Source organism: Puma concolor, chromosome F2 (assembly GCF_028749965.1).
Source record: "Puma concolor isolate L17-30 chromosome F2, mPumCon1.1.hap2, whole genome shotgun sequence".
NCBI classification, from domain to species: Eukaryota; Metazoa; Chordata; class Mammalia; order Carnivora; family Felidae; genus Puma; species Puma concolor.
The window spans coordinates 72,236,957-72,261,244 of NC_141684.1; the positions used below are offsets into that span (position 1 = coordinate 72,236,957).

A 24,288-nucleotide genomic window follows, 5' to 3' on the forward strand; every position below is an offset into this window, starting at 1 on the left:
GTCCCTAAGAGCAGAGGTTGCAGGCATCATAGGGGCCTGGTCACACAGACCCCACAGGACTTTTAACATTTACTTGTGATAAAATGGCCGACTCACTGGCGGGTCTTGAGCAAAGGAGTGACAGAATTGGAAGTAAATTCTAAAATAGTCGTTCTGGCTGCTGCAGTGAGAATAACCTGTGAGCACAAGCAGAAGCAGAGAGACTGGTTAAGGCGGCTTTCCTCAGTCAGGCAAGGAATGGTGTCTTGGACCAGGGCAGCAGCAAGGAGGGGTCTGAAGTGACTGAATTCTATGCCCGGTTTGAAGTAGAGCCAGGATAATCTGTTGGTCGTGTGGATGTGGGTTTTGAGAGGAGAAAAGCATGAAGCACAGCTCCAATGTTTCTGCCTGATCAAATGGGGGAATCCGTGAGATGGGGAAAATTCTCAGGAGAGCAGGAAAGATCATCAATTCCAGTCCAGTTATCTCGAGTTGGGGTGAGCAGGCAATAGAATATAGGAGTCTGGTATGTAAGTTTAGACTACAGGGAAGATGTTGAGGTCGGAGATAAAAATTAGAACTGTCAGCATAAGATGGTATTTATTTTTTTATTATTTATTTATTTTTTTAAATGTTTATTTATTATTGAGAGACAGAGAGGCACAGAGTGTGAGCAGGAGAGGGGACAGAGAGAGGGAGAAACACAGAATCCAAAGCAGGCTCCAGGCTCTGAGCTATAATAAGCACAGAACCTGACGCGGGGCTCGAACTCACAAACTGTGAGATCGTGACCTGAGCCGAAGTCGGTCGCCCAACCAACTGAACCACCCAGGCGCCCCTTTAAGATGATATTTAAAGCCACAGAAAGAGAGGGACCAGCAAAAAGACACGCCGTTTTATAAAAGCACGTTTGTTTTGTAACAATTAAACAGAAACCAAGCAAACATAAAAGCGGCCCCTCCAAATCCAACTACTACTGGTTTTCATTCTATACCTGGAACCTGAGAGGCCTTCCTGCGTCCTCTTCTCTGCCTTCTCTGCCTCTCCATGCAGAGCCATGGGAGGACAGACTCCCACGGCTGGTTTCTCGCCACCACAGACGCCTTCTCTGGCCATTCTATGTTAAGTAGCTTCCATTCCCAATCGCTCTCTATCCATTAGAAGTTTCTGATCTTTACCAAAAAATCCCCAAATCCACACTGGGCCTCACCCCCAGAGGTCCTGACTGAGCTGTCAGCATTATGCAGTGGTTACAAGCACTACGTGGGTGGCCTTGGATGAACCTCTAACCTCTGTGGTGTTTTTGCCACGTAGAAGCTTTTGTAGTTTCAGTGTCCTGCTTGTTTACTTTTGCTTTTGTTGCCTTTGCTTTTGGTGTCAGATCCAAAAGTCATCTCCAAGACCAGTGCCAAGGAGCTTATGGCGTATGTTTTCTTCTAGAAGTGTTATGGTTTCAGGACATTCAAGCCCTTAATCCGCTTGAGTTAATTTTTGTGTGTGATGTGAGACAGTGGTCCAGTTTCATGCTTTTGTATGTCACTGTCCAGTTTTCCTAACATCTTTTATTAAAGCGACTGCCCTTTCCCCACTGTATATTCTTGGCTCTTTTGTCATAAATGAGTTGACCATACATGTGTGGTTTATTTCTGGGCTCTCTATTCTGTTCTATGGACCCTCGTGTCTGTTTTTATGCCAAGACTCCACTGTTTTGATTACTACGGCTTTGTAATATAGTTTGAAATCAGACCGCATGATGCCTCCAGCCTTGTTCTTTCTTAAGACTGCTTTCGCTACTCACTCTTTGATTAATACAAATTAGTGTACTTAATGCCACTGTCAGAGTTCCTACCATGAAGTCACCTTAACTTTTTCTTTTACTTTGGGTCCAAGTCACCATCATCAGTAGGACAGTACTGTGGTGAGGACTGAGTACCTAAGTCCCACACGAATGCCAAATAAATACAAGCAATACTCATTAAACTGCATTCCTAAAGCCTCACCCTAGAGATTCTGATTCAGGAATTCTTTGGATGGACCCCAAAGTCAAGTTAATAAGCCCCCTAGCGAGTTTTAGGCCATGTGTCCTCCACAAAAAACAATGGCCCTAGTGCCAGGTGTTCTACTGAGATTTATTTTCTTAGTCGTCAATTGACCTCACCAATTTCAAGATAATTTAAAAAAAATGATAATGGCTCTGTTTTTAAAATCATAAGGCACACAGTTTATTTTAAAATAAAAATTAGGGGCGCCTGGGTGGCGCAGTCGGTTAAGCGTCCGACTTCAGCCAGGTCACGATCTCGCGGTCCGTGAGTTCGAGCCCCACGTCAGGCTCTGGGCTGATGGCTCAGAGCCTGGAGCCTGTTTCCGATTCTGTGTCTCCCTCTCTCTCTGCCCCTCCCCCGTTCATGCTCTGTCTCTCTCTGTCCCCCAAAAAATAAATAAACGTTGAAAAAAACATTTTTTTTTTAAATAAAATAAAAATTAAAAAATTTAAGGGGCGCCTGGGTGGCTCAGTCAGTTGAGTGTCTGACTTCGGCTCAGGTCATGATCTCAGAGTTTGTGAGTTCGAGCCCCACATCAGGCTCACTGCTGTCAGTGAGAATTCAGATCCTCTGTCTCTTTCTCTCTTTGCTCCTCCCCTGCTGGTGCACACTCACTCACTCTCTCTCTCTCTCTCTCTCTCGCGCGCGCGCGCTCTCTCAAAAATAAACATTTAAATTTTTTTTAACTTAAAATTAAAAAAAGTAAAACTTGAAAAGTACCAGAACCAATTCCTAACCACTTTTGTCCAACTATCATTCTGAAATCATGGCTGCCTATTTATATCTATTACACTTGTAGATGTAACAAAATTTAACAAAAGTTCCATGAATGAAGGACCTATCTCATGACTAAAAGTAACTCACTGAAGAACTATGTATTTTATTTTTCTGATTTTGAGTCTTCTCTTTTTTTCTTTTTGATGAGTCTGGCTAAAGGTTTATCAATTTTGTTGATGTTTTTAAAATTTATTCATTTATTTTGAGAGAGAGAGAGAGAGAGAGAAAGAATGCGAGTGGGGAAGGGCAGAGAGAGAGGGACAGAGAATCCCAAGCCAGGCTTCGAGCTGACAGCAAGGAGCCTGATGCAGGGCTCAAACCCATGAACCATGAGATCATGACCTGAACTGAAATCAAGTGTCTGAACGCTTAATTGACGGAGCCCCACAGGCGAACCCCAATTTTGTTGACCTTTTCAAACAACCAGCTTCTACTTTCACTGATCTTTTTTCTTTTAGAGAACTGTATGTTTTAAAGTCATACCAAAAAACTGACAGACCTCCGACACAGATCATTCAGAGATGTGGTGAACTGGCTGAAATATTCGTAGCTTCTTTTGCAAACAGAAAATTGTATTCTTCTCTGCACAACATTCCAAATTGAGAAACACAAAAAAACAATAAAGTCTGTCTTTTTAAACAGAAAACTAATAAACTCAGCATGGTATATTAGAAAGAACACAAGCTCTCCAGTTGAAACACCAGTGTTCAAATCATCTATATCATTTTATAACCTGTGACCTTGGACAAATTAGATAGAGAAACTGAGCTCCATTTCCACATCTGTAAAATGGGAAAAAGAAAATAAAAATATAGTATTCCTACTTCAAAAGCATACCATAAAGCTTAAATGTGGAAACTTCAAATTTTGCAAATTCACAAGTTAATAAAAATGTTAAGTTGAGAATTCTTTCAGATGAATATGGCTGAGGAGCAAATGTCCAACCAAATCTACCTGATCTTGAGTTCAAAATTTTAAAAACATATTGTCTACAATTAAGTGAGGAAAACATCCATAATCTACAACTTTCTTTCAAGTAAAATGAATTCAGAGTCACTCTTATGCTACTGGTTTTCCACACACTGTCCCCGCCTCACAACTAAGACAGCAATCCTCTCGACCACTTCCATTAGGTACTGATCTGGCCCCTTATTGTAACAGGCTGAAGAGTGGCCCCCAAAGAGAGATGTCCAAGGGCTAACCCTAAAACCTGTGAATGTGACCTTGTTTAGGAAAAGGATCTTTGCGGATGTAATCGGGGATTCTGAGATCATTTCAGCCTGGGTTTTGGCTGGGGCCTGAACCCAGTGACAAGTGTGCTTACAAGAGAAAGGCAGGGGGAGGCAAACATACACACAGGTGACAGGCTATGTGAAGATGGGGACAGGGACCGGAGCTGCGCTATCACAAGCCAAAGGACACCCGGAGCCACCGGGAGCTACAGGAGACACGGGAGAAGTTTCCCTGGAGCCTTCAGCGGGACAGCAGCCCTGAAGATACCTGGACTCTGCACTTCCGGCCCCCAGAACTGTAAGCGAGTTTTGTTGTTTGAGGTCCGAAGGCAAGTTCGGGGGCATTAGTTACAGCAGCCCTAGGAAAGCAACCCGCTTCTCCAGAGTCATCATTCTTTCCTCTCCTCCTCCTGGGACTTTTGTGTTGTTAGTCTTCCAGGTGCGTTGACTCCACCTGTAATAACGTCTACTGTAATCAGTAAAGTGCCTCAAACACCAGAAATCGTAAGAGCAGTTAAGGGAAGGGGAAACAGGGTCTACAGAGCACTTATGTCACAAATCTATCAGTGAAGGCTAGGAGGAAAGGTGAGAGATGGCCACTCAAAAAATATTTACGGAGTACTTATATTCCAGGCACTGGTAAAAATAAATGAATAAAAATAGAGAAACTAGACAAAGTTTCCAAGAGGATGCAGCTTTCAAAACACAGGATATCTTTTCCCTGAAAATGGGGGGTACAGAAACAAGTAGGCTGATGACACGGCTGAAAGAGTTGCTGAAGAATCAATCAAGTGAAAAGGAAATAGGAAGTTGTGGGGATACAGCCCTCTTTCCCCTGAAGCAAATCATCTGCCACTACTTCTGTACCTCTGGTTTACAATATTAAAGTACTTCGAGTACTTTAAACACTTCTGGGATGAGACCAAAACAATGAGTATGAGTAGAGCAGATCATGTCAGTATTTCTCACACATCCGGCCATCTGCACATATTTATTTAGCATACTTTAAGTGTTCTTTCCCCAAATACTCAGTGACTTTTTTCCATTTAGGTAATGGTTACTTATCTTTACAACTTAATTCAAGTGCCTTAACCCCTAGGGAGCTTCCGTAATACTGAATAACTTCCCTTCACAAAGTGAGTTGGGTATTCTTCGGATTTTAAAGTATGGAGACTTTCTGGCCGTGTGTGGTTTCAGAAGAAAAAACTAGATGCTCCGTTGTAAACGCTGGAAAAGAAGAACACTAATGGCCTTCTGTGATGATCTCACTCACCTTGGGCATGGCATGGACTCTACGAAACCACGTCTGGACTTGAGCTCAAGACCAAGAGGTGAAGAAGTCAGGCCTCACGGAGGGCAAAACTCATTTTAAAAAACAGGCTTAGTTAGGAAGAGCACCAACCCTACTCCTTACTCAGCTACTCTTTGCTGAGGACCCACGACGGACACCTAACAGTGAGTGGAGAAGCCTTAACTTGATAGCTTACCCCTTACTCTGCATTCTTTATGAAACCTCTTTGCTTTGACCTCTCCCATTGTATTGATTTTTTCTCCCCCTTAGTTTTCACCTAATGTCCTTTTCTGACTCAGGATCTCATCAAGGACACCATGTTAACATTTGGCGATGATGTTTCCTTAGGCTCTTCTTGGTTATGACGGTTTCTCAGACTTTCCTGTTTTTTGACCCTGACAATTTTTAGGACTGGTTAGGGTGCCGTAGAATGTCCCTCAAATGGAATCTGTCTGACTTTTCCCCACATGACTGACTCAAGTTACTGATGATGTTTGGGAGGAAGACCACAGAGATAAGAGTAGTTTCTCACCTCTACAAAGGTACCTACTATCATAACAAGGGTACATACCATCAACATGACTGATTATTCCTGATCACCTGCCTGAGGTAGTCTGACGGGTTTCTCCACTGTGAAGTAACTCTGTTTCCTTCTCTTTCCATACTATACTCTTTGGAAGGACATCACTATGCTTAGACCACCCCTTGGGGAGTGGATCTTACCAAAACTGTAACTACTGATCTGTTTCTCTTTGTATGTTGTCATCTTTCACCACCACGTCTCACTGCTCCTAGCCAATCTTCTGCCCTTTCATAATGCTTTAACATTACCATTGTATTTATTACCTTTATATTCAAAAATAAATTTAAAAAGAGCCTGTATTTGACGTACTCTTCTGAAATAGAAAAGTACCTGAAAATTACCTTCATCTTTAATTTTTGCTTCTTTAAGTTTATTTATTTTTGAGAGAGACAGCGACAGTGCGAGTGGGGGAAGGGCAGAGAAAGAGGGAGAGATAATCCCAAGCAGGCTCTGCACTGCTAATGCAGAGCCCGATGTGGGGCTCGAGCTCACAAAACCATGAGATCATGACCTGAGCCAAAACCAAGAAACAGACAGATGCTTAACCAACTGAGCCAACCAGGCACCCCTTTAATTTTTCACTCCATGCAACATTCTTTCCTAAATCCTGTTAATTACTACTCTCATCAGTAACTACTTCATTTTCACTATCACTGCCTTAGATAAGGCCTTCATTACCCCCTACCCGGACCACCATAATAATCATCTAACTATACTCCAGCTTCCTCATCTGTCCTATGTATGACTGCACCAGGGATGAATGAGAAAAGAAGGAAGGGATTACATTTAACATCCAGTATGTCTCTGCCACTGTACTACAATATGAATATATACACGTGTGTGTATTTAGTATCTTTAACTAAATTTTTTTGTTTATTTACTTTTGAGAGAGAGACAGAGACACAGACAGAGTGTGGGTGGGGGAGGACAGAGAGAGAGGGAAACACAGAATCTGAAGCAGGCTCCAGGCTCTGAGCTGTCAACACAGAGCCCGATGTGTGGCTCAAACCCACAGACCATGAGATCATTACCTGAGCCAAAGTGGGACATCTAACCGACTGAGCCGGCCAGGCGCCCCTTTAGTTTCTAATGTAATCATAATTCTAGTCTGGTATTCTTTTCTTTTAAAAACTTCCACCTATTCTACTGTCTACAGAATAAAGTTCAAATTCAACCATACTCTATCATGATTTAGGTCCAACATGTGTAATGAATTTATCTTTCCGAAAATCTTATTTCCAGTAACTATCTGACACGGGACTATACTACAGTTAAACTGGATAGTTCAGGGGCACCTGGGTAGCTCAATCGGTTAAGCATCTGACTTTGGCTCAGGTCATGATCTCATGGTTCAGGAGTTCAAGCCTCCCCCACATGGGGCTCTGTGCTGTCAGCTTGGAGCCTGCTTCAGACCCTGTATCTCCCTCTCTCTCTGCCCCTCCCCTGATCGCACTATGTCTCTCTCTCTCAAAAATAAATACACATTAAAAAATAAAAAATAATAAACTGGATGGTTTATACTGAAGAACATATAAGGCATGGCACTTAACACATGTATAATAAATGACCACTAACTTGGTTTTTTCCTATTTGTACATTCTGATTATTTACCATTTCTACTTGTCTAAATAAACCCTACCCGTTTTTCAAGAACCAGCTTGAACACTATCCTTTTCTTTTCTTTCAATGCTCCATTTTTTTTCCTGAAATGCCATCTTACTCTGAGGTTTCCAAGAAGAACCGGCATTCTGGATTCTGGAACTTCTTTATGATAATTCCAAGCTTTTCCCAGTACCTCCGTCAGAGCCCTTGTCACATTCTATCAGCACTGCTAGACTACAGACTCCTTAAGGGCCAGGACACACCTAATTCACTTTTAAATCCTTCACAGTAGAATCTGGTCCTGTGCTTTACATTTGGAAACTTTTACTATAAAAGCCTTTTGCATTTCAAAGTACACCGCCAGTTTAAGAGAGAACAAACGTACCGGACTAGATCTGGATCCTGTGCAGGACCCTGGAAGGAAAAGCTCTTTCAGGTCTCCAGGCCTTGTTTGCTTGTCTGTATAATGGCAACCATACCACTTACCTTATCCGTAAGGTTATTTTGAGGAATGGAAGAGAGAGCACACAGATCACGAGTCTGTGCTTCTTTTCCCTTCCCCAGCACTGAAAGGCAGGTTGACACTTTATCCCATGCTAAGGCATAGTACTCTACATAATGCTTTAGTAAGCACTTATCCCCTCACACTTTTATTATTAATTTACACATCTACTTTCCTCCCTCAGGAAGAAATTCACCGCTTTGTGTTTTGAAAACCACCTTGCACTGTGGCCCCGCCTAGAAGACACACGCTTGCTTAGTGCATGTGGCATTCACGTACTGCCTGCTCCCTGAAAAGGTCACACGGTGAGACTAGCCTTTTCTATGTAATGACAAGCTCTAGTAGTCTACATTAAAACAACAACAACGATTTCTCAGAAAATAATTTACTAATAATAAATAAAAGCTTTTTACTCGACAGTGGATTTTTCAGGGAAGAGATGCTAGAGAATGAAAACCTTACTGTGCTGAATTAGAATCCCCTCTCTGATTATCATCTGCCAACCTCAGTGTAATTTTCCTTTGAAAAGTTCAGCTTTTTAGTGTGTACACAAGTTATCAATCAAGCGCCTCCTAGCTCCAAACCTTCACTGCCTGCTGGAGAGACCAGAACATCTCTCCCTTGCCAGCTGGCATGACAGCAAGTGTCGTCGGCAGAAGGCAGCACTCCGTAGCTCTCCTAGGCCAACCTTCCCTAGTGTTCCTTCAGGCTGCTTTCCCTGAAGGTCCCAGCACAGCTCCTCCCCATGGAATGCTTCCCAACAGCACACGGACTGATGGCAGCTTTCTAACCCACCATGGCCCGTGGGTGAAATTCTCTGCCACCCAGTGGGCCTCGGCCATGCCCCTCCAAAGAGGTCTGGACTCCAGATTGGCTCCTTCCTTCCACGCTTGGAGGATGTGCCTCTGTCTGCCACGACTGTATTCATCGGAGATCTCTTTACCTCGTAGCCAACTCCCTGTTACTCTAATCCCACGGTATAGTTAATGATTCTTTACATCAGACTTTCCCTGCTCAAATTCCTAAGCGGTCTCAGTCTCCTAGCTGGAGTATGACTGATCCAACCAGTATGGTTAACAGAACCTTCATTAAGACAAACCAAATTTAATCTGGTGAAGTTGAGGGTTTCTGAATATAAACCAAGTTTAGATTTTCTCAGGAAAGGCCTAGTTTGTCTTTTTTGGGGAGAATGCAAAAAAAAAAAAAAAAAATACAAAACCAGATGCAATTTAAATTTTAAAAAACTGTAAAACAAATTGGAGCATCTGCTAATTTCCATGGGGAACAAATAAAACATTAAATCTACTAGCAAGTAAGACAGCATAATGTGGTAAAAATGGCACACCTTTCCTTTCTTCCAACTCCTGGGACCTTCCCCCACTCATTTTAATGGTGGAAAACGGCTAGAGTGTTTGAGAAGAATCAGAATGAAGAAAACTGAAGTATAACTACCTCTCAGAATCTTAAGAGTGTCACAGTTTGCTAGAATCATAGAGGTCCTCTGTGCTCTGTTTTGTAAACAGCAGGCTATAGCCAGTTAGGTCATGAAATCAATTTAGTGGATCACAACGAGCATAAAAAAAAGAACTAGAAAATAGCAAATATTAGACCGTATGTACTGTACAAGGGTAAGTACTGTTTGGAAACATCTGTTTTAAAGGGATGTATGCACTGGGGTGTCTGGGTGGCTCAGTCAGTTAAGCATCCGACTCTTGACATCAGCTTGGGTCATGATTGTGAGACTGAGCCCGTGTTGGCTCCCACTGGGTGTAGAGCCTGCTTTAGGATTCTCTCTCTCCCTCTCCCTCTGCCCCTCCCGTGTGCACACACACGCACATGTGTGCTCTTATTCTTTTTTTTTTTTTTTTTTTTAAGAGAGACAGATGCACTTACACGTACATCTGAACCCTGGGCTGCAATCAAATATGTACCTATTACTGTGACTTACAAAAACAAACACCTACCCAAATAAATAAATACAATTTAGGTATCATGAGTCATCTACCAGATGATGATTCTATTACAGAAACCTCTTTGTAAAAAGATTTTCCTGTTAAATGAAATTAGGATGACCCCATCCCTGCTTTGCCAGGGGAAGGCTCAGTTGTTTTCCTGACAAATTCTGAATCCGTTTGGATGATAAATTATACGGTTTCTCTAAAGCAGGGATTCTCAACGTATGGTCCTCAGACCAGAAGCTTCGGCCATTACTCGGAAACCTGTTGGAATGCAAACGATCAGTCCCACCCCAGCCTTCCAGAATCAGAACCTGTGAGGCAGAGCCCCGCAATCTATGTCTTACCAAGCTGTCCCAGTGATGCTGATGTGCACTGAAGTCTGAGAACCATTGCCCTAGATATAACCAACTAAAATACTGCTTTCAGTGTCTAATTGTCTTCAGTTTAGTTTTCCAGCGATAACTAATCTGCAGCCCCTACGTGGTCGGTTTAACTGAAAATGCTGGAGATGTTTCCCCACGGTACAGGTAAAGTTCAAAACATGGTTAGCCTGCTTTCCACTTAGCAGCTTTGGTAATTACCCAGCTTAGAACAACTGGGCTCCCGCTACCTGTCAAATACCCAACGGACCCACTTCAATGCAGATACCCTTCCTTCCGATTTTATTGCATCTATGGGCTTCTGTACTCAAGATATGCTCATATGCTTTTGCCTTGTTTAAAATATCTGCATGGTTTTTGACAGTCTGAAAGTGAAAACATGCTCCCTCCTTACACACAATCTTATTTGATCATAACAGTAAGCCTATGAAGTCAGTCAGAGCAGAAATGATAACCTCATTTTGAAGATGAAGAAACTGAGGTTTAAGTGATATGCCTCAAGTAAGAGGCAGAATTGAAACTCCAAATCGGGTTTTCTGATTCGAAATCGTATTTTTCCACTATGCCATCCAACCTCCTCATTTTGTTCTTCTCAGATACCTCACAACCGATACCCTTCCTAACTAAAAATAATGTTCTCTCACTTTCCGGGTATTATTAGTAGTAATACTAAGTGGAAGAAGACAATATTCTATAACTAAGTGACTCTGACAGGGCAGAAATTTAGTGAAGAAGGTTTTAAGAAAATGAATACTATCTCCTTGACACTGACTTGACCCCAACAATGTTTCCGTGAATATATCAGGTATATTACACTTTAATCTGGCTATTTTCCTAATCCTTTCATAAGCAAGGATTCCAAATAAGAACTGCAGCATCTCAAGAACACATTTCAATGAAGCAGCTTGCAGAGAACACTTTTCCATGATGTTACGGAAGAAGATGTTTACGGATATAAATATACACTATAATTATTACACAGTAAATTTACTGTCTGTGGTCTCTAAATAGTACGCTGATACAAATGAGATCAAAGTTCAAGGCTGTAAGCAAAAAAACAAACAAACAAAACAAAACCTATTTCATGCAGTTTCTACATTATATTGGCAAGAGCCCACGGAAGTACATGGTAACAGTAACTAAATCAAACTGCTACATTCCTAAACATAGACTAGGCACCAGTCAACACAGACAATGCTGAGATTAGCCTGCTGAATTTAAGTATACAAAATATTTATCAAGCTCAAAATTAGATATTCTAAGTCCGTATTTTTAGTGAAAAGTGATTTGGCAGTATCTATCAAAATACAAATATAAATCCTAGTCAGCCACAAATTTTACTTCTTCCAAAAACCCACAATTGTGTTATGCTGTGTATTAACAATATTCACCAACAGGTGTAAGTGAACATTTATTTCTGGCAACCCAGCATCAGAGCACCCTTCTTTGAACTCCCCAGTAGCCAGGGCACAGACATGTGACCCAGACTCAGCCGGTCAGATGCTCTTGTCCAGAATCTGGACTCGAAGGAGGGCTCCAATAGCAGACACTCTGTGGTGCCTACAGTGGAGAGGAGATATATGCTGACACATATCCAGCGTCTTCTTTAGCAACCTATACTGAAAGCAGGAATTTGGCTATGTTTTGCCTTCCTTGGTTTTGCCCTTTTCAAGCTTCATTCTATTGCTCTCCTATCAATTCTATGAACATTCAATCTTTCCAATAAAATCTTCTGCTTAAATCAACCATGGTAGGTTTCTGCTGTTTGCTATGACCAGGAAAAACAGAATGAGGAACTGAATAAATCATGGTTCAGCTATGCCAAGTGTTTAGAAAGAATGAGACAGATTTACCTGTGATGAGATGTTAAGACACCTAAGACGTATCAACAAGAAAAAAAAATAAAGGTGTAGAACAGTACTAATTATACAATCCTATTGGTAAAATGGGGACACATATATACACGCAAGCTTACAGATGTACAGAAAATTTCTGCAAGGATACATAAAACCATTGTTTACCATACTTACATAAGGCAGTATTTAATTTTCATTTTTCATCATGAACATTTATCACTTCCATCATTAAAATACATACATAAGTTTTTCAAAGGATCTACTTTAGCATCAAACACTATATAAGCAATACTTTTACCAGCCTCATCTAAGATCTCCATACTGACGCGGCTTTTAAATAACTAGCAAAACTTCTTGCGTAACCAAAAATAGTTACGTTAAATGTTGGTCTGTGGGGAAAATTACAGGAGAGCCTGTGAGTAAAATAATGTGCTGTGAAAAAGATTCTGATTTCCTTTTTTAACTCCTAAAAGCCACAAAAGAATACTAATCAGTAGTACTTTTTAATCAGACTTACTTATAGCTAAGCCTGAAAATTCACATACTCCTGCTCAAATCCAACATGGTCTTTCCCTTTTTTTTTTTTCTTTAATTTGAGAGAGAGAGAGAGAGAGAGAGAGAGAGAGAGAGAGAGAAAGCACATGTGCTCAGGGGGCAGAGGGAGAGAGAATCTTAAGCAGGCTCCTTGCTCAGCGTGGAGTCTGACATGGGGCTCAATTCCATGACCCTGGGATCGTGACCTGAGTCAAAAACTCAAAAGCCAGATGCTCAACTAACTGAGCCACCCAGGTGCCCCCGTTTTTTCACTTCTTTCTTTCTTTTTTAGTATTTATTTATTTTCGGAAGAGTGCAAGTGGGGGAGGGGCAGAGAGGGGAACAGAGGATCCAAAGCAGGCTCTGTGCTGACAAGCTGACAGCAGCAGTGAGCCCTATGTGGGGCTTGATCTCAAGAACCGTGAGTAGGAAGCTTAACTGACTGAGCCACCCAGCTGTCCCAGTGTTCTCACTTCTAAGGTAAATTCTCCAAGAAAGGAAATTTGAAGCCAGAAAGAATGGAGGAAAAAAGGCCAAGAAAGAAAAGAAGATTAGAAGTTGGAAAGGGAGCACTAATTACTGTCAGAAATCTGAGTTAAGGGTAAAAATTTATCCCATATACTTGCTGCTGTCAGCGCAGAGCCAGTTTCAGATCATCTGTCCCGCTCTCTCTCTGCCTGTCCCCCCACTCACACTCTCTCAAAAATAAACATTAAAAAAAAGGCTTATCCCATTTAGAGATGGGGAAGGAGGGTTCTTTGAAGCTATCCAGAGGATAAACTAACTCTTTATTAAAGTCTGCCACACAATGCTCTTCACAGTATGGCCCCAGATTCCTTTAGTTTTAAGCCCCCACAAAATCCCGACAAAACCCCTATCCTGCCACACTCTGTATAACCTTCCTGGCAAAGTAAAAGCCTGAGGAGCTCAGCTCAATTCTGTTTTCCACATAAACAAATATGAAGTAGGGGCAAAAGCACAGATTCTACAGGATTGTTAGGTGGGGGGATTACTGAAATAAACGAGATCATGTCTGCTGGTATCATATACCTGATATATCATTTGTAAAACAGAGTCTAAAGGAACCTAGGATCACTGTGAGTACATGGAAGGCCATTACACAGCACTCGGCATACAGCCGGTGCTCAATAAATGTTTGCTGGAAGTCTGAGTCTGTTATGAGCCATTCATTCCAGTTAGAACGAATCCTCTCCATGCTCCGTCAGTACTCTGTACCTATTGCTATGCCACTGTCTTGTAATTATTATGGCAAATTGGTTCCCCTGTAGGGTGGAATACTTTTGTTCATTCTTCTAATTCCAGCACAAGAACTGCCTAAACAGTATCTTAAATTTCTTTAACAACAAAAACAAATCCAATTCTCTACTCTGCATAAATTCCATCTTCCAAGCCTTAATATGTGTTAATCAAACCTCTGTTTGAACAACTCCAGTAACAAACCAATTCACGACTTAACAAACTCTTTCCATTTCTTTTTTGTTTTGTTTTGTTTTATTTTAAAAAATGTTTTAGTAATCCCCACACCTAATGTGGGGCATGAATTCATGACCCCGAGATCAAGAGTCACATGTCCTTCCAGCTGAGCCAGCCAAGCATCCCACTCTTTCCCATTTCATAGGGAGTCCAAATCTATCTCTTTTACTAATGGCCCTCGGGGCACATGGGTGGCTCAGTCGGTTAAACATTCGACTCTTGATTTCGGCTCGGGTCATGATCTCACAGTTCATGACTTCCAGCCCCACACTGGGCTCTGCGCTGACAGTGCAGAGCCTGCTTGGGATTCTCTGTCTCTCCCTTGCTGCCTGCCCCTCCCCTACTCACGTGCACACTCTTTCTCTCAAAAGAAGTAAATACTTAAACAAAAAAAACTAACTGTCCTGGTTCTGCCCATGAAAAGCCAAAAAGTATAGGTTTAAGTCGCCCTTATCTGACAGTCACCCAAGTATTTAAAAGTCATTATTATATTCTCCTTTAAGTCTTCTCTTTTTTGGGGGTTAAAATGTTTCTGTTATTTCGGTGGGCAGGGGGATAAAAGAAATGTTTCTGTTATTTCAGTTGTTCCTACAACGTCATGGTTGATACAGCCATCACACTACCCTGATTAGCCTCCCGAGCATACACTTCATTGTGTAGACATCCCCCTGAAACAAGTTTGCATAACTGAATTGTAGTTGAGTTCTGACAGAATTATTACCCGCCTTGTCCGTATATTATACCTAGCATCACATTTATTCCTTTGTTGGCTTTATTACTCATCTGAGTCATACTGAACCAAGTCATATAAAACATGAAGTGTTTAGACATGTGCTATTTACCAGCTGACTTCCATCTTGTATTTGCATGGTTGTTTTTAAAATAAATATAAGGCTTTACTTTCATTAATTTCCATTTTGCTAAATTTAGCCAATCATTCGGCCTGTCAAGGTCATTTTGGATTCTGTCTGGTATAATCCACACATTAGCTCTTTCAACCAAATTGGATCTCATCCAAGTTGTTACTAATGTGAAATGTAAAAACAAAAGCCAGGACTGAATGCGGCAGCGTTCTCCCTACAAGGGCAGCCCTTTATGGATACAGTTATTCAACCAGTTAAAAACCCACCTAGCTGTGGAACCGGTAGAATTTCTTCACCTTATACCAAAGGTTATATTGAACAAGGATAACAAATACCTTTTCTTAAAGAACAGGTGAATCAATTCACCATGTATACAGTTATTATTGCTTTAATTTATAATAACTCATTTCCCTACTTATTAATTTTTATATCAAGTTACGTAAAGCTTTGCGCATGAGTGATTTTGGAAATGTGTACTTTTCCTTTGACCTTCAAAATGGTTAAAACTGAACTAACGATACTTTGCCCAAGAAGATAAAAAGATATTCTTTGATCAACGGATTCACTAACAGCGAAGACTTCTGAAGATCTAAAAAAAACTGCCCGAAGGGGTTCAAAATCAAGATAACCCATTCAAGAGGTATCTCAGGTACCAAGAATGAGTGTAAAAGAAATTGGGGTGGAAGATAACCATAGACCTTAATAACCCTTTCCTGAACCGAGGTGAAAAAGAGCACCTCCTACCTGATATTGTTTCAATCTCAAGTGGCCTGTGAGGTTACCTGACACAGGAAAGGACTTTCCTTTATGGAGTCCAAAGAAAATTTCAGGATCAAGGAACTGCCATTTTGCAGATTAACATGTGATCTTGTTTCCCTCAACTCGAGTAATTACAGTTTGAAATAACCACAACGAATAGCTTTTTCTATAGCCAAGACCTCCTCCACTAATTTAATTTTACAATGCTCAACAGATTCAAAAAATTACCTCTAGGGGTGCCTGGCTGGCTCATTTGGAGGAGTGCACGACCCTTGATCTCGGGGTTGGGGTATAGAGATTACTTAAATAAATAAAACAAAAAAAAAAAGGAAGAAGAAAAATTATTTGTAAGGCATTACTATTAATAAAGTACTTTGCAGCTTACAAGATACCTGCACACATTTCTTACTTCAAACACAAAAATCCTGTGGGATAGATATTAGCCAGGCATCCCTACTGTCTTTTTCTAGATGAGAAAACTGAAGTGGAAGAGGTCTGAACTTCACCAAGGTAACAAGTAAGCAGAGGAGCCCCCGCACTACTCAAGATATTGTAATTACAAATACTAGCTCTTGGAAAGTTTTCAAGAGTGCTGCCTAAGCTAAAATAACCAGAGGACTTAGAATAACAGTACAATTAACTCTTGAACATGGGTTTGAATTGTGCGAGTCCACTCATACATGGATTTTTTTCAATAAATACAGTATAGCACTGTAAATGTATTCTCTCTTTATAGTTTTCTTAATAACATTTTTACTTTAGCTTCCTTTATCATAAGAATACAGTGTATAATACATGTAACATACAAAAACGTGTTAATTGGCTGTTTATATTACTGGTGAGGCTTCTGGTCAACAGTACGCTATTTGTAGTTAAGTTTCTGGGGAATCAAAAGTTACCTGTGGATTTGACAGTGGGGGTTGGGGGGTGCCCCTAATCTTTATGTTACTCAAGGGTCAACTGTACTGGCCTCCTAGATGCAGAGTAATTATTGCTAAAGGTCGACAAATGCTGAAGGAGGAGCTATTCATCAACATTAGTAACACTGGGGGGCCTGGGGGCAGCAGAACAAGCGTGAATCTGCCACTTACACTGACATATAAACTAAATAAATGAAAGGAAACAAATTACTGACACATGAATTTCAAAGACAGCTATAAAGTTTGAAAAAAACAAAAACCAAAACCTACAGCATTGGTGAACAAGCCTATAGGGTGCGCTCGGCAGGTACTATACTCATTTTACAAACAGGAAACTCAGGAGTTTTAATTAATTGTTCATTTGCACAAATGGGAGTTAGTGGCAGGTATGCTCTTTCCATTAGACTCTTTCTACATTGTCGTATAAGGAATAGGTGACACTATACACGCTTGGAAAATGTGACCACAGTATTGCTTCCTATGTGGGACACCCTGGGACATGGCAGGACACAGTGCCGGCCTTATCCAAAAGCCCATGGCAAATGGGCATGCCTGTGATCTACGCCTTGATCCCTGCCCATGCGACTGAACAACGGTGAGGCCTCATAGTATAAATTAATTCAAATTCCATCAACGATTAAATTCTCCTAGTAAAAGCCTCTCAGAATTTTTAAAAATAATATAGCAATGGGCTTTATAAAAAACACAGGCCTTAAAAAAAAAGACAGCTTAGTAGGGCTGAAAGAACAAAAATGAGAGTTAACTATCCTGAAGAATGATTTAGATTTGCAGGTAAAGCAGAAGATGTGCACGCCTTGCACCCACAATTCCACCATAAGGTAAATCTCCAGAACGCCAGCATATGTGTCCAAGGAGGCAGGCACAAAAATAATCCACACAGTGTACTGTCTTTTATAACACCACAAACAAGCTGGCCTAAAATTTCCTTAAGGGAAAAGAATGAGAAAATTGTGGTATAGTCAAACAACAGAATATATTTAAAATTAAATCAATAGAATATAATTAAAATTAAACTAATCTAACAATTAATACTAACAAAACAGAGCAAAATACATTAATACAGACAAGTCTCAAAATAATGCTGAACAAAAACATTTGAGAGCAAGTACACTAAAATTCCATTAACATAAGGTTGAAAAAATACATAAACTATTGTGCACTGTTTACAAATGCATATACACATATGTAATAATCATTTGGAAACCTTCTTAGAAATAATAAACACTAAATTCAAGAGAGTGGTTATATCTAAGTACAAAGGGAGGTGAAGGATATACAAGGGGCTTCAACTGTATCTGTAATATTTATTTCCTAAACAAAATAAAATAACAACAAAATAACCCCGATTCCAAAGAAAAAAGGAAAAATGATGAAAAAGTACATACTAGACAAATATGAATGAAAAAATAATATTCAAAATATCAAACACTTGTGTACTGAAAATTACACTACCAAATAAACAGTATGTAAACAAAACAAACACCCCACAGCATGTAAAAAAGTAGAGGGTAACTTAATGACCAAGAATAACTAACTCTTCAGTGAGATGTAAAGACCTGAGCCATATACACCTTACAAATTAGCAGTGAAATTTCCGGGGGGGGGGGGGGGGGGGATAGGGAATCAATCTAACAGAACATTAAAAAAAAAAAAATCCATTCTCATACTAGATGTTAACATCTACCTCAAGACTCAAGAAACTATTAAGAATATACAAATAGCAAGTCTGATCTAATGAACACGTATGGAACCCTGAACCTACAACATACACAATACACTTTTCAAGCACACACGGAATATGTATATACACTGACCAAGTACCTGGCTACAAAATTGGCCTCGAAAACTGAAAAATCAACGCACATAGTCTACACGCTGTTACCTATATGAAATAAAGTCAGAAATTGATAATAAAAAGATTGGCGGGGTGACTGGGTGGCTCAGTCGGCTAAGCGTCTGACTCTTGATTTCAGCTCAGGTCACGGTCTTACAAATCATAAGATCAGATCCAGTTGGGCTCTGCGCTGACAGCATGGACGAAGCCTGCTTGGGATTCTCTCTCTCTTTCCTGCTCGCACTGTGTCTCTCAAATAAAATAAATTTGAGTAAAAAGGGGGAGGGTGGCTGGGTGGCTCAATTGGTTAAGTGTCTGACTCTTGATTTTGGCTCAGGTCATGATCTCACAGTCCTGGGATCAAGCACTGTGCTGAGCTCCACACTGAGCCTGGAGCCTGCTTGGGATTCTCTCTCTGCCCCTCCCCTGCTCATGTTCACTCACTCTCCATCTCAAAATAAATAAACTTAAATAAATATATATATATATTTTTAAAAAGCCAAAAACCAAAAAACACACATCCCTAATTATCTCAAGGATTGAAAGAGAAGCCATAAGAGGAAAACATTTCTGAGTGATCTGTTCTCTAAGACTTGTTTACAGTTTTTCTTAGATTCCTATGGGCACTCTTTAAATTATTATCAAAACTTCTTTTCTGGAGCTAGTTGGAGAAGGTCTCTGTTCCTTATAATCAGGTCCTTCCAGAACAAAACTCTATAGAGTCTTTCTAAGTCATTACTGGACTTGAATGGTCATGTAGACTAGATTAAGCAAAGCTGCTAAAAACACAGGTGTCTGGAATAAAATAGATCTTGATAAACAATTTTGGATCTTGTTAAAACAATGCTGATAAAGGAACTTTCCATAAGAAAATGTCTGTACACATGCAAACAAACATACTAAGCACAAGAAAACACCAACATAGGTTAGGAAAGAAACAATTCAAGTCAAGGATAGTAGACTCCTCGAAGTTATCAGCTGGCCACAAACTAGCAAGCTAAGCAGGGATTTGGGGGAGAAAAAGACCAACATATTAGGGTACATGGATGACAAACAATTATTTTTGCTATGCCAGCATTACTCAAACGCTACACAGCACTGGCCAAGTTTGTGATACTTTTTCAATGCACATGGGGAAATTATGGTAACAGAGAGCAGAATAAAAAAATGAGATAGTAACTATTTCTTATTCAAGTCAGTATTATATATATTATTTATTCATTCCATTTTCTAGATGAGGACACCAAGGTAGATTAAGGATGTAGCCCAAGCTCATACAGCTGGTAAGGAGCACAGATGGGATTTTATTCTTGTTTCATATAGGATTTTATGGTTGTTTTACCTTTTCTCCCTGTTTTGTATGAGTGGAGATGGCATCTGGTTTAGTAAAGGGGACCGAGGGACTATGAGCTCCCACAGCAACTCAATAAACCCAGAAGTTGGTAAGCCAACAAAAGAAGTCTGATAGAGGTCATTTGTGGGAATCAAGAAATACATATGATATGAAAGAGCACAGACTATGGAGTCAGAAAGACCTGGGTTCAAATTCCAAATTCCAGCTTAGTCAGTTACTAGCTGTGTGATAGGACAATTAGTCTCCCTTTCCTCACCTGTAAAATGGAGCCTTCATCATGGATATTACTGCTCAGATGCAATGAGTTATGTTAGAAAAAGTCTCATATGTGTAAATATACTGATTGTATATTTACATTCTTCCCATCACACTGTGGTCTTTTAAAGAGGAATCAGAGGAACAATGCCTTTCAAGACCCACTATCAGAAATAAACCAACATATGTATATCTACTTTTATAAAAAGTAATGCATACTATCATTAACATAAATGAGAAGGGTTCTCTCTTTGCACTGCTTAATGCGTGCCCACTTCAAAAGGTGTATACAAAGTCAAGTATTAATGCTGCTTTTGACTTCAATTTAATTTTCTCCTTAGCCCTCTATGGTAGGCAGAATAAGGCCACTCCCCACACATAAAGAAATGTACACCCTAATCCCTAGAAACGGAGAGTGAATATGTTACTCTAGTGGCAAAGGGCACTTTGCAGATGTGATTAAAATTACAGACTTTGAGATGAGATTATCCTGGATTATCCTGACGGATCCAATCTAACCACACAAGATTTTACAGGCAGAGAACCTTCACGGGCTTCGGTCACAGCAGAGAGATGGGATGACCCAGGAAGAGTCAGAAGGACGCAACCCTGGAAGGAGGAGGCCTGCTGTTGCTGGGCTTGAAGATGGAGGGACGGGGTGAGGGGCCCAGGAATGTGGGTAGGTGGTGGGCTCTAGAAGCCGGGAGCGGCCCTCAGACAGCCAGCAAGAGTATGGAGATCTCAGGCCCACAGCTGCAAGAAAGGATACTCCACCAACAACCTGAGGGAGCAAGACCCTCAAGAAGGGAACCCAGCCCTGCTGAAACCTTGATGTCAGCCTGGCGAGAAACACGTCAGACTTCCGACCTATGCTGACACGCACGTGAACTTCTGCAGAACTTTAGAAGTGGAAGGTAAATTTGTGTTCTCTGAGCTGCTTTAATGTGTGGTGGTTTGTTATGGTAGCAACACAAAACTAATGTCCCTTCTCTCTTCCATTTGAGTTAATAAAACCACCCCAAATTTTAATACAAATGCCCTTAAATCCTTTTTGAAACCAAAATAAATTGTCCAAGGCATGTAGCCAACCCAGTAGAGGCTACCTAGCACACATTCATGACGTTCTGTGCCAGGCACTGTCTTGTGCCTGCAGCATGCATCCATCAATATTCATCTTCTTCCTTACTTCCTCAGATTTGACTGGAAACACAGTAACTGTCAGCTATACCTGAAAACAGGAACGCTTGGGAGAGCAAACTGGGAGGAACTTAAAGAGCTACACCGCAATTACGAAGACTAAAAACTTCTAAGAGGTGGACGCATGGGAAGAAATACATAAATAACTTGCCCCAAACGATGCAGCTCAGTTTTTTTCATTTACAAAATGGTAACCTCCTGTATCTCCTGACAGAATAGAAAATGAAAAGCTTTTGATATTGTATACAAACTATAAAAAGTGTGAAGAATTGCTCATGAGAATCTACTACATAGTGCCAAAAACTAATGCGATGAAGAATTCCATATAAATTCAGCCTGGATATACCTTAGGGATTAACTTAAAATTCCAGAAAGCAAAAAATCTGATAATCAAAAAAGAGAATAAATTCTAGAAAAACAGACACAAAAGGCTCATGACAGACTTGCAGAGGAATGTCACAGTATGAGCACTAAAAAACAGCCCTTTTAAAAAATATAGATGTATAGATGTCTGGGAATGCAAGCTGGTGCAGCCACTCTGGAAAACAGTATGGAGGTTCCTCAAAAAACTAAAACTAGAACTACCCTACGACCTAGCAATTGCACTACTACGCATGTATCCAAGGGATACAAGTGTGCTGTTTCGAAGGGACACATGCACCCCCATGTTTATAGCAGCACTATCAACAATAGCCAAAGTAAGGAAACAGCCCAGATGTCCATCGATGGATGAATGGATAAAGAAGATGTGGTGTGTATACATACATACATATATATGTATGTATGTACACACACACACACACACACACACACACACACACACACAATGGAGTATTACTCGGCAATCAAAAATGAAATCTTGCCATTTGCAACTACATGGATGGAACTGGAGGGTATTATGCTAAGTGAAATTAGAGAAAGACAAATATGACTTCACTCATACAAGGACTTTAAGAGACAAAACAGATGAACATAAGGAAAGGGAAACAAAAATAATATAAAAACAGGGAGGGGGACAAAACAGAAGAGACTCATAAATATGGAGACCAAACAGAGGTTTAAGGGAGGGGTTGTGGGAGGGAGGATGGGATAAATGGGTAAGGGGCACTAAGGAATCTAATTCCTGAAATCATTGTTGCACTATATGCTAACTAATTTGGATGTAAATTAAAAAAAAATAAAAAATAAAATGAAAATAAATAAATAAAAAAACATATAGATACCCAGGGGCACCTGGGTGGCTCAGTCGGTTGCATGTCCATCCAACTCTTGATTTCACGTCAGGTCGTGGGATCCAGGGTTGTGGAATGGAGCCACACGTTGGGCTCTACGCTGATCTCTGCCTCTGCCCCCCCCCCCCCCCCCCCGGCTTGTGCTCTCTCTCTCTCTCAAACAAATAAATGTATGTATGTATGTATGTATGTCTGGGACTCACTGCAGATCTTCTAAAACAGCATGTCCAAGGATAAGACCCAAGTTGTTTGAGTTGAGAAATACTGCAGGAATTAAAATGGGAGTGACCACATGTGGATGATAGCAGAGGGAATCCAGCATCTTTCTGTCAGGTGTCTTTTATTTCCAAGTGAAGAGTAGCTGGCATGTATTGTAAAACTTGCAAATAAACAAAGCTGATGAAATCAAATGGGAAAGTTTCATGAAGAAAGTTAGAAAGGGGGACAAGAGAGGTCAGTCTGTGGCTGCATCTTTCGTAGCAAAGGACACAGCCTCATGGACCAGGATGAGCAGAGAATAACGAAACGGAGCAAGCACAGCTGGGCCAGAGTGAGAAAAACAGCTGAGCTGGCAAAGTAAGGATCTGCTCAAAAAACCAGCAAAATTACTGGCTACTGCAAGAGGTGGCGAACCGGCGAGATAAAACGAGGGAGAGGGAGCCGTGGGGCAGATAAAGGAGAAAATTAATTTCATGTTGGAGCCAGGGGCAGGAACAGAATCAGAACGAAGGGGACAAGAGCACTGAGGAAGAAGAGAGGGGCATTATTTGAGATGAGGCGGTGACAGGTTCACCAGGCGAGGACACGAGGACTATGGCCTTTATGGTTCAATAAAAAGTCTCAGTAGCAATATAAAAGTTAGGGGAAGCAAGCAGCAAACAAACCAATTAGGAGAGAAAAGGAAAGGGCTCGTCAAAAATCTTGAAAGACTACAAATAACATGTATAAAACAACAATTTAAGTAGACCAGAATACACTAATTTCTAGATGATGTTGAAAGGTATGTTTCAGACATGTTTCAGCTTTCTCCTTCAATAAAACACAGCTAAAAACAGGTAAAACTAAACAATACAGAGATCCACAAGCTACACAACTCTGAAGAAAGGCAAGGAAGCTAATGAAAGCCTGGGAATAGAAACAGTGGGTGATGACGATCTGTATTTCTTTAGCATGGGTGTATAATTTATTACTGTTCCTTAAAGCTATTAAACTGTGAGGGTGCCGGGTGTCAGTTAAGCATCCAACTCTTGACTTCGGCTCAGGTCGTGACCTCACGGTTGTGGGATTGAGCCCCGCGTCGGGCTCCACGCTGGGTGTGGAGCCTGCTTAAGATTCTCTCTCTCTTTACCTCTGTCCCTCTACGGCTCATGCACACTCACTCTCTCTCATAATACCTACTGTGGTGATCACTGTGCAATATATACATAAGCAAAATCATTATGTTCTACACCTAAAACTAATACAATGTTGTAGGTCAATTATATCTCAATTTAAAAAATACATTCAGATGACACTGATAATGTGCAACCAGGCTGCTCTTATTTACTTTCTTACATAGCACCTGTCCTTAAAAAGATTTTAAGGAAAAACAAAAACAGCACATGGGAGTAGGGAGCGGGGGGG

At 40.7% G+C, this 24,288-nt stretch overlaps 1 protein-coding gene across 2 annotated transcripts in view; it reads right to left on the reverse strand.

The window, feature by feature from the left end:
• Window positions 1-24,288, reverse strand: part of RAB2A (RAB2A, member RAS oncogene family) — an 87,753-nt gene that overhangs the window by 60,035 nt on the left and 3,430 nt on the right. The window contains exon 1 of one of the 2 annotated variants that reach the window (XM_086695206.1): window positions 9,354-9,408. The exons of the other annotated variant lie outside the window; for it this stretch is intronic. Coding sequence (XP_086551332.1) covers window positions 9,354-9,393 — 40 coding nt within the window. The 5' untranslated portion in view covers window positions 9,394-9,408. Of the gene's footprint in view, window positions 1-9,353; window positions 9,409-24,288 lie in introns of those variants that run through there. 2 annotated transcript variants of the gene reach the window in all.